The following is an 11,003-nucleotide window of genomic DNA, read 5'->3' as shown; positions in this document are numbered from 1 at the left end:
TAGGCCTAATTCGATGTGAAGGTCGAGCTTGACCCACGAATTCCGAACTTGGTTTAAGATTGATCACTAGGTGGAAAACAAGTCTTACGGTAGACTAGACTTTTCAAATTTAGAGTCATTGCGAATCAGTTTGCACGATCAATCAAGAGGGATATGCGACAAACACCAGTTGAAGAAGATTGATTCAATGCCGATTATCCGCAATGCATGAGAGCTCGAAGGCTCATAAGGGGCTATAAATAGAGGCTTAGACGTAGAAAGAACGCTCCAATCTCCGTATATTCAAGTTAAGTATACCCTCTATATAACAAGCCTTTGAGCTCATCGTTTGTATGATCATCGATAAAATTTATTTATTCTTCTCCCTTATTATGATATTATTGCAATGATTACATTATCAATTCGCCATTTTTCGAGAGTCGCTAAATTCTAAAACAAAAATTTAAGGCCCATTAACAAAATTATAAATCGTACTTAATTTTATGGGAGCCGTGACTGCTTGAGATTAATTCTCACGCGTTAGTGCTAATATTCTTTTTTTCTAGAATAAGCAATGGTTATCTTTAATTTATAACAGTGGTAGATAATTATTCCCATATATCTACTTGGTAATTATTATTACTTTGATCAATATACTAAACCGTTATTAACTTAGTATTTACGAAGTGTTTTTGTTTGTTTAAATTTTTTTGCGATTCGTGTAATTTTTTAAAACTTATGTAAAAAAGGGTTCGGCATTCGATCTAATAAATAAATTATCCTTTAAATAAGGTTATAGGTATAAGTATTAAATGAGATAAACCATTTACGGTGAACCAAACCAAAATGGATAAAGTGTAACAAGTTCAAGGATATATTTCATCCGCAACTTTAAACATTAGAAGAATAAGTATTACAAGCGGTAAATATTTTATATTTTTGTCGTTATTTCTCTTTCTCTTTCAAATTTAGTGTCATAACTTCCTTATGCATGTTATTATGCAGGTCTTGTACTTAGGTCTCATGAGTTCTTAGACGACCTTATTCAACTATTCTAGGTGGTCTAATTTTGTGAAATTTTAATTTCATTATAATTTGGTAATTAGTAGACTGTTTGTTGCATATAATTTTTTTTTTATGCAAATAAAGTAGCAAAATCTACATAATAAAAAAAAACGCGTTTATGAATTTTCAAGCATACCCTATTAACATGAAAACGAGAATGATTCGAATCGTGGGAACAAAATTAGCTTTTTTATCAAGCAGAAAGATTTCCTATACCATAATCACAATAGGTGAATATTTTTGCTTACATTTTCGACGGGCTTGAGATTCTTTCTCCGTGGACAGTTCATTTGACCACTTTACCTATTTTATTGATTTATTATTTCAATATTTCGCATTGGAAAATAGAATCTTCTTCCTAGTTAAGTGCTTCTTTGATAAATTGTACGGTATCTTAGATAATGAAAGAAAGTAATTATTAATTATTAACCTAAAAAAGTCGAAAGAATTGCAATCGGACATATGGTATGAGCACCATATAATTGGCTATATTGTCTCTATACTCTACTCTCTACCAATAATCAATAAATATATTAATGAAATTATTAGAAGGACTGTTTGTCATTCTAATATAAACAAAATAGTACAATCTGGCGTTGATTAATAATATAAAGTAACCCATAAATTCAAAACTTGACTTTCAATTATCATTCGGATGATTCTTTCAAATATTATTATTATTATTATTATTATATATATATATCATTCGGATGATCATAGAAGATTACACACTACTTTATCTATCTCCTCTCTCTCCTCGTGCAAAGTGAACATCTTTGTTTTTAGATTTATATATATATATATATATATATATATATATATATATATATATATGTAAAGTTATAATCTATATATATACACTTTCAAAATAGATTATAACTTTACATATATATATATATATATGTAAAGTTATAATCTATTTTGAAAGTGCTAATGATGCCATAATGATCTTTAGCGAGTCTCTTTTAGCTCTCTCTATAGGTTACAACTTACAAGCTTATCATAATAATATCAGACAAAGCACAGCGTCCACACAAATGACAACCGAGAAAAAAACAAAATAAAAATAAAGTAGGTTTGCTTATTTTTTTTAAAAATTTATTTTGCTGTTTGTTGTGACGTGTGATACCGAAATTTCCTTTTGCTTTACTTTACATATATACTCAAGAAAAAGCTCATGATATTTATAGGGAAAAAAAAAACATATTCCACAACTGTCACTTGGAAAATGGTATATAACTATGTAGTGATCAGCGTAAGTAATTAAGCACGGAATTCTTTGTTAAGAAGGAAGAGCGAGTTTGGCCAGAGATATAAAGCAGCCACATTATTGTTTTGCTTTATTTATTCTTTGGTTTTGTCCAACTCCCAAACTAGCTTACAGCCACGTAAATAAAAATGAAAAATCTACAAAATCTTACTTTCGGTCGAATTTAACAATTTGGTACATATTTATTTATTGGATCATTTATTTTTGTTAGGATCTCTAGATTTCAGAATTTTGCAAGTAGTCTGATTCCTCTCTCTCAGCATATGCTCTAGGGCTTTTTTTTCAACTTGTGCCTGCGTTATTTCTGACCATTTAGCTAGTGATGCCGAAAGAGAAAACTTGTGAAAGGAGTTTCAACAAGAGTTTGAGGCCTATTTGTTGAAGTGCCTTCGATTCTATTTGCTGTTTCAGTGGACCCCACACTTCAGACAGATCCGGGAATAATCTTGATTAAGAATCTTTTATTTAGGTCGGAAAGTTAGAAAATCAAGATATTCTCTTCGAGTACAGATCAACAATTGTCAAGGTTTAAATGGTGCAAGTTCTCCGGAGAAAAGATAAATAAAAAAATGCCAATATCAATTATACATGTTCGCTCTTGATAAGGTTGTTTTTTGTGTGTGCGAGCGTGTGCACGATATTAAATACAAATAACTTAAGTCACGAAATGTGTAACAATTTATTTTTGACCAACGTTTTGTTAATAATCCGTAAATAGCCTAGTTGCTTACGTGACTGCACATTTATGAAGGATTTTTTTTACAGATTTGCTATTGTATACTCGGATTAGTAACTTTTTATTTTAGGCAGTTTTTTGTTTAATGAATTCGGCAAGTATTTGAATTTTTTGACGTGTGTATATGGAGAAATTTCAGCGTTGACTTAACTAATTTGTTTCATTTAGGCAGTTTTTTTTTTTTTTTTTTTTTTAAATTTTGAATCAAACCGATTAGGAAAGTAGTTTACTTGGTTTTTTTTTTTTTTTTGGACGTGTGGATTTGGAAAATATTCTTCATTTATTGATGTTATTTTGTTTTCCATATATTCATAATTTTAGAACTTTCAAAATATTTCCAGAATTTTTTCCAGTTTATTTACACGAATATACTGTAAATATGCTTTGTATTTACAATGAATATACTGTAAATATGTTTTGTATTTACAATGAATATACTGTAAATATGCTTCTTATTTACACGAATATACTGTAAATATGTTTTCTATTTACACGAACATACTATTAATGTGAGCAAAAAAAAAAAAAAAACTGTTCTTCGCGGTGTCCATGATTCCGATCGGGACCTTGGACGCAGATCGCGGAGAGGAGGACGAAGTGACGCTTGACGGCGGTGGTGACGTGGTGGTGGTCGTGATTAGAAGTGGTGGCGGCGGCCTGAAGGAGGTGCTGCATCTCGCGGAGCTTGGAGGCGGGGAGAACCATTTCACACGCACACACGGCCAGAACCATTTCACACGGCCAAGACCAAATTTAAACCCAAACTCGTCCAAAAATGAAGAACAAACAATCTCAATCCAAAAAGCCCCAATTTCAAATACATAAACCCCAATTCTCATTTTTCGGCCAAAATCAAATCATAACCACCAAATCCAGCAATTCACAACCCAAATCTAACCTCTATTTGAAGGTTTACGCTCGGAATAAGAAAAAACCCAATCTTGAACCCTAAATTTAAAACCCATTTTGGAGAAGAAGATTTATCACCTTTTATGGCTGTGAAATCAACTCTCCGGTGCTCTCTGCGTCGTTTCCCGGTGTCTCCTCTCGGTCCGGCATCCTCGGCGGCTCGTGGCTGTCCTCGTCTTCTCGGCTGGAACACACGCGGGTGGTGCTCGGTCTCGGCCATTGATGGCGCGCAAGGAATGAAAAAGAAGATAGGAGGAGGAGATGAAGGAGACGATGACGATGAGAGGGGGGGGGGGGGGGGGGGGGGGGGGGGGGGGGGCTCGGGCTCGGCCATTGATGGCGGCCAAATCTTTTTTTTTTTTTTTCCTGAAAAGCAGTAAATAGTGTGTGAATGCAGAGATACGATTATAGTGACCTTCCTCGATTTTCGCCATCATTAATGACCAAATATTTGAGCTGATGATATTTAATAACCGTGATCACAAAATGGGCGGGAATAACAAAGGGCAATCCCATCCCATTTTGACTGTAAATAAATCCCAATGGCTATTTACCATTAATTAACTAAATGTGGGCTAAAAATAAATTGCTTATTTTCGGGAGGCTATTTAGCTTAATTACCCTATTAAATAAAACGATTCAGTAAACATCGAATACATATAGGTGATGGTTAAATAATTCCCTGCAGTGAACTGTTTAAACGGCCACGTGACGGTAAAAAAGCAACTTCAAAGGACTTTGAACATTTCTGAATATATTAATATAGTGGCACCGTTTAACATAATTTTACTTTAAAAAAAATTATTTTAAATTTTGCTTTTAAAAAAAAGTTGTTTTTGATAAATAATTTTTAAATTAGCTTCAAAAACATATTTAAACATTTGGTCAAATAAACATGATTATAAAAAAAGACCAAAATAGACATCTTCATATATATGCAAATTAAAAAAAATTTAATCCTCACTTAGTTGTTATTTATTTTTGTGTAGTATGTTCTCCAGAGAATGAGTGTGATATTTATACACTTAATTATGTAAATGTGTGTATTTATTGTTGAAAAAAATATATATTTTGTTATAGATATTTGTTAGAGAAATTATAAGATATAGTTTAAGTATTGTGACTCGGTATTATTTTGTGACTGGATGTGCGACTTGTTAAAAACTACAAATGCGTGTATTTTAGCTTCAGTATATTTTGTGATATTATATTTTTTTTGTTATATCAATTTTTGAACGATTGGACAAGTAATTGTATTGCAAAAAAAAAAAAAAAAATCTCAAAAGCTATGATTAGTAATTTTCCAAGTTATGTTTAATTTTCAAAAGCGTTTTTGAAATTTTTATTAAAAGGTGTTTTATCAAACAATTCAAAACGGTCAAACTTTTAGAAAAAGCTAAAATTCGGCTTAACAAGCTTAGGCAAACAGACGAGAAAGAAGTCAATTTATTAGATAAAGCAATATATTGATATAGAAAGAAGTCTATTTATCGATCAAAGTGTGAAATATATAATTTATTTATATATAAAAAAAACTCAAATCTCAAACCATATTATTTAATGCCACATATATGATAAGCATATTGCTAGTTTTTTTTTTTTTTTTTTTTTTTTTTTTTAAGGAAGTCCTAAATTTTGGATATCTACTATGAATACGACAAAGTTAAGTGACTATCTTATACTTGGCTCATGAGCTAATGACCTATCACTAGTATTAAATATTGTGAATACTGATCCATTGATTCCACTCGGTATTGTAACTCATAGTTTAATAATGTAATTAAAAAAAATATTAGTATCTGGAACGTTGGGGTTTCGTTTAGCTTTGTGGATGTATATACTTTAGCATGACAAGATATGACGAGAGTTGCACTCATCAGCGCTTAGTATGATCTAAATCTAATGAAGAAAAAGAAAAGAAAAAAAAAAAAAACTTTATTTAAGCTTAGGTCTAGCTGTGTAGCACTGCTCTTTTCTTAAGCTAAAGTAAGCAATCATGTTTTTGTATGTCTAGATCATAAGAAAGGAACATTATTTTCAGGTGGACCAATATACCACGTGCACAATGGGCCCGGGTCACGGGCCTGATGACCGGGCCGGCCCAATCCGGCCCCGCCTGGCCAGATCATCAGCATTATTAATTTAATTCTCTGGAGCAAGTGAGACCAAAGCCTAGAGGGAATAGAGGGTCAAGTGATTGGTGGTGCATTGGCAGTTGGTCAACCCTTTTGAACCATGTCACGGGTAGTTTTCCCGAGAAGTCAAAGTCCCCGAAGATGACATCAGCGATGCCCGTTCCTTCGCTGCCCGGCAGCCAAGCGGCCACGAGAGCTTCGACGTTCTCTAACGCGCGCGGCTCGAGAACCAGAGGCCTTCCCGAAATCAGAATCGCCAACGTCGGGATTTTGTCCGCCACCGAGGTTATGACGTCGCAGCCGTTGAAGCGGATTCGAAGCTCGGGATCGTCGCCGGTGAACTCGGCGTACGGTTCTTCGCCGACAGCCACGATTGCAAAAGAGATGTCCTTCCGGGACAATGTCTTCGGCGAAGGGTAGTCCTCGTAAATTACTTCTGTTTTCTCTCCCACTGCATGTTGAATAGCTTCCAAGATGGTTGTTCCTGTAATACATAGATCATACGAGAAGTTGACACGGACTGGTATATATATATATATTTTTTTAATAATGAACGCATAGACGAAAGGAAATACAGTTGTATAGATTGGAAATTCGAGAGGTCCGTGCTCGCCCACTAATCTCTCATACTCTCCTCTACTAATCCCTTACTTATCTACTTATCATTATAACACTCTTACACCCAAGTACTTGGCGTTAAAAGATTCGATTATATATATCCCATGTACTAAATTTTCATATATTTTAGCATTATAAAAATCATAAAGGAACCCCAGAATCTTGTGAATAAAATGGTACAATTATTAAAAGAGTCGACAGGATTTCACAAAATGTCGTGGTTTGGAGTTCGATAGGATATATTTGTATCGATTATATTTAGTATTGAAAAGTGCGAGAATGAAAGATGAATTTTCACTAAACCCAGAGGATATTTTCCATTAAAATTATCAGATGGGCTTACCGATTGTGATCCTTCCACTGCCACCGTGCCACGTACCAGTCCAGCCTCCGCACTGATATCCAAGATCATGACCATGACTTCCCGTCACAAGAATTTTCTTAGCTTCTCTATCCAAAGGAAGAAAAGGTTTCTTTGGGTCTTTCCCATTCTTCAACAGAACCAAGGATTTGCGAACTGCTTCGCGCGCTAGATCTCTATGTGCCTGTAACCACATCATCAAGGTAATTTACCGATTAATATCGTATGACACTATCAATTCGATCGGATCTTCAGCAAATAATATGCGAGCATTTACCTTGCATCCAACAGTGTTTAGTAAAGATCTATCGCTGAAAGGATATTCAAAAAGTCCAGCGACAAACTTGACTCTCAATATTCGTTCAACGGCGTCGTCGATTCTTTCCATTGGTATTTTTCCAGACACCACCAGGGATTTTAGTCCCTCCATAAATTTTTTATAATCAAAAGGCACCATCACCTGCGTTCTTTCTTGGTAAGACTCGTGGGAAGATAGAAACTAGGAAACAGAAACTCAAATAAAAAAAAAAATATATATATATATATATATATATATATATATATATATATATAACTTTAACGAATTGCGGTTCATTTATTACCATATCGATTCCAGCGTTAATGGCGAGGAAAATGCAACGGAGATAGTCCGTGTTACGCGGTTCAATAAGCCGGTCGATCCCTTCCCAATCAGTTATCACAAACCCCTGCAGTACATTGCCAAAGATTAATCAATTTTAATCACTTAATAGTTTTTTCACCAATAAATAAGGTTATATCAAGTCAATAACTCTTACAACAATGTTTTGGTCATTATCACAGTAAAAAAAAAAAAAAAAGTATCACATCACTCGAGATGAACTCACATCTGTTTTTTTTCCCCCGGGTATATTTAGAAAAGACCTCATTTTGTTTTGCCTTATAACTCATGTAGATAAATAATAGTGTTGTTCGATACCTTGAAACCAAGCTTTTCTTTTAATATATCTGTCAGAAGATGACGATCTCCATGAAGTTGTCGTCCGTTCCAGCTGGAATAAGTAGCCATGACAGTGCAAACTCCCTGAGAAATACAGTCCAAATAAGGGGCCAAGTGAATCTTCTCCAACTCGTCATATGAGCAAATAGTGTTCCCTTCATTTACACCTTTTTCAGTACCCCCATCTCCCACAAAATGCTTGGCGCAGCCAATAACATTGTTTCTGGAATCAATTCCAACTATTCTTATTCCAACAAATGTTCAACACTGACGTATATTCACAAAAATCAAATGAATAGGCCGTGTTTTTTTTACCTTCCAGCCACAAAAGGGTAGCCATTTGGGTGTCCCTCGGGTGGTTTTCCCTGCAATCCCGTGACGATGGAAGTCATATCTCTCACTATCTCAGTGTCTTCACTGTAACTCTCGTAACACCTTCCCCACCGAGGATCTCTGCTTACCTGACATATGTTTTTCTCGTGAGGAACATTTCATCATTTAACAGTATAACTTCTTGTTCTTCTTCAAATTTACTAAAAATATGGACACGAGTAAGATGGTTGTTAATGGAAGGTTTCACGTACCGCCACACACGGAGCAAAAGTATATTGAGCGCCGCTAGCCCTCACTTCAAGAGCTGTTGCACTCCCAATCTTCCGAGCCAAATCCGAATCTCTATAATTCATAAAAACATTCCAAATCCGATCAACAACAGAACTCGATCCATTTTGCCACAAAGTTACTTGATCAACATTATAGAGAAAACAGAAAGCTCTTGCTGATTCAAAATACCCGAATGCAGGCACGAAGCCACAGCAAGATGAGAGGGGGCCATTTTTATTTTTTATTTTTAATTAGAAAATTTAAAATCAAGTGCTCAAGCATTGAAATATCTAGTGTTTAACTTTAAGGTAATGAATTTAATATTAAATATTACTTAACTGTTAATTTAAAAACTTTCTGTATTTATATTAAAAAAGCCAGTTAAATAAACGTCTGAAAAAGCTGGAGTTAAAATGAAAATATGTTGTGATTACCTAAATTCAAGCTCCATGAGATGGATATTGCTATATACAAATCTATTTTCAGCTTAATCTTAAAAAAATTACAAAATTCTGCTTGAGGTAACTAACACCCCCCAAGTAAAGATTCTGTCTTTGTCCATGCCCGAAGGTAACTTAGCTACAATTTCATTGCTTTCTCTTGGTATATTACAGGCTAATAAAGTATAGGTAGATAAACAACGAACTTTTTCTCTAACAATCGACAAGTCAACGCATAGTAACAGAGACAACATTATTATGGATAGGTAGGTGGTGAAACAAGGCAGTGAAAAAATGAAGACTAAAAAAAGAATCGGAGTGTTTGGTTACGAACCTAGTGGCTCCGAGACCAACGTTGTGAGGGAACACAGTGGCACCGTAGACATTGTTGTTGCCGTGAACTGCGTCCACTCCATAGATGATCGGAATCCCAAGCTCCGACTCCAATGCCAGTTTCTGATACCCGTCGATCATATCCGCCCAATCCGACGACAACGCGTTTTGAAAAGGTGCACTTCCACCGGCACTTAATATACTCCCTGAAAAATTGGCCCTCTGATCACTACGCCGTTCAACCTCACAATTCCCGAATTGCTTTTTAAAAAAAAAAAAAAAATGGAATAGAACGAACAATCAAGAATTAATCAAAGAAGTGTGAATGAATTACCGACGGCGTGGTCTCTGATAGAGAGAGGCGATGCGACTCGGCGTTCGATCTGAGTCATCTGAGCGATCTTCTGATCCAGAGTCATCCGTGAGAGAAGGTCTCTGACTCGAGCTTCAATAGGTTCCTTTCTGTTTCGGTACACGCAATTCTGGGTTTCCATTTCGGCCGTTTCTTCAAAGCCAGAGGCTCTAGCTTCGGAGCAGCTACGATTTCAGAGAAGCACGAGAGATTTTGTTGGACTCGTGTGTCAACGCTACTTGGCTGATTCGTGGATGGAAATTTATTAGTGGTAAGTTTCTTTAAGAAAATTAATTATTTTCTTAAAGAAACTTACCACTAATAAATTTCCATTTACCCTTATTTTCTTAAAGAAACTTACCACTAATAAATTTCCATTTACCCTTATTTTCTTAAAGAAACTTACCACTAATAAATTTCCATTTACCCCCGTGAGGCCACGAATCAGCCAAGTGGCGTCGACTCATTCGCATTTATACTAAATTTATTAAAAATATGTCTAAATCATGAATTATGCAATTTTTTAGACAAACAAAGTGCTCAAGGCGAGCTCTCAAGATAAATCCTTGAGAAAATTCAAGACAAGGCTTAAGTCCTCAGACAAATCAAATGCTCAAGTGCTCGACCAAAATCCTCTGTCAAGATGGTCAAGCCCTCAACCAAGCTCTAGATCAAGACTCTGACCCAAGTGCCTGGCTAGAGTCCTCAGCCAAGATGGTCAAGACCATGGCCCAAGTGTCCCACTAGAGTCCTCAGTCAAGCTCTCAACCAAGACCCAGGCACAAGTTCTCAGCCAAGCTCTCGAGCAGGTTTCCGACTCAAGTCATCGGTCAAGCTCTCGTGAAGGTCCCCAATCCAAGGGCTCGTCCAGAGTCCTCTGGAAAGTTCTTCAGGTTGGCTGCATCATCATATTGACGACGTTCATCAAGTTGGAGGAGAAAGCAGTTGAAGGCGAAAGATAGTTTAGAGGCAAGGGGAAGTTGGCGACGAAAAATGGTTTCCAGCATGATTGGGTTGGTGACAAGCTAGGGTTGGCATCTAGGACTAGGTGTTGGCGGCAAAATAGTGTTTGACGGTCATTTTAGAGTTGGCGGAAAATGAGAAGTTTGGCGACCTTCCGAGGAGCTTCAAGAGTTCTTTCTTGCGAGCTTGTCCTTTTTTTTTTTTTTTTTTTTGTGACTTTGACTTGAAGATTTCATCAAAGAGATTGACTCAAGAACTTC

At 35.7% G+C, this 11,003-nt stretch overlaps 1 protein-coding gene across 1 annotated transcript; it reads right to left on the bottom strand.

Annotated features, from left to right (window-relative positions):
• Window positions 1–5,874: 5,874 nt before the first annotated feature.
• Window positions 5,875–10,029, bottom strand: LOC149381790 (uncharacterized). Its single transcript, XM_089630671.1, has 9 exons — window positions 9,763–10,029; window positions 9,430–9,634; window positions 8,637–8,727; window positions 8,368–8,513; window positions 8,032–8,275; window positions 7,676–7,780; window positions 7,351–7,533; window positions 7,056–7,257; window positions 5,875–6,578 (listed from the first exon to the last, which is right to left on the bottom strand). The coding sequence occupies exons 1-9, from the start codon at window positions 9,920–9,922 to the stop codon at window positions 6,097–6,099; spliced, it is 1,818 nt and encodes a 605-aa protein (XP_089486797.1). The 5' UTR covers window positions 9,923–10,029; the 3' UTR covers window positions 5,875–6,096.
• Between the last annotated feature and the right edge of the window lie 974 nt (window positions 10,030–11,003).

Source organism: Urtica dioica, chromosome 11 (assembly GCF_054948205.1).
Source record: "Urtica dioica subsp. dioica isolate 48M chromosome 11, U.dioica_male_clone48M_v1_H2, whole genome shotgun sequence".
In the NCBI taxonomy this organism is placed as follows: domain Eukaryota; kingdom Viridiplantae; phylum Streptophyta; class Magnoliopsida; order Rosales; family Urticaceae; genus Urtica; species Urtica dioica.
This window is presented reverse-complemented; position numbering and strand designations above follow the sequence as displayed.

Bases quoted from the DNA above. Each gene is read 5' to 3' on its own strand.
- LOC149381790 (XM_089630671.1), bottom strand. From the start codon at position 9,922: ATGGAAACCCAGAATTGCGTGTACCGAAACAGAAAGGAACCTATTGAA. The intron at 8,728-9,429 runs GTTCGTAACCAA...TATGAATTATAG, and splicing joins GTTGGTCTCGGAGCCACTAG to AGATTCGGATTTGGCTCGGA. The intron at 7,534-7,675 runs GTAATAAATGAA...GAAAGAACGCAG, and splicing joins TTAACGCTGGAATCGATATG to GTGATGGTGCCTTTTGATTA.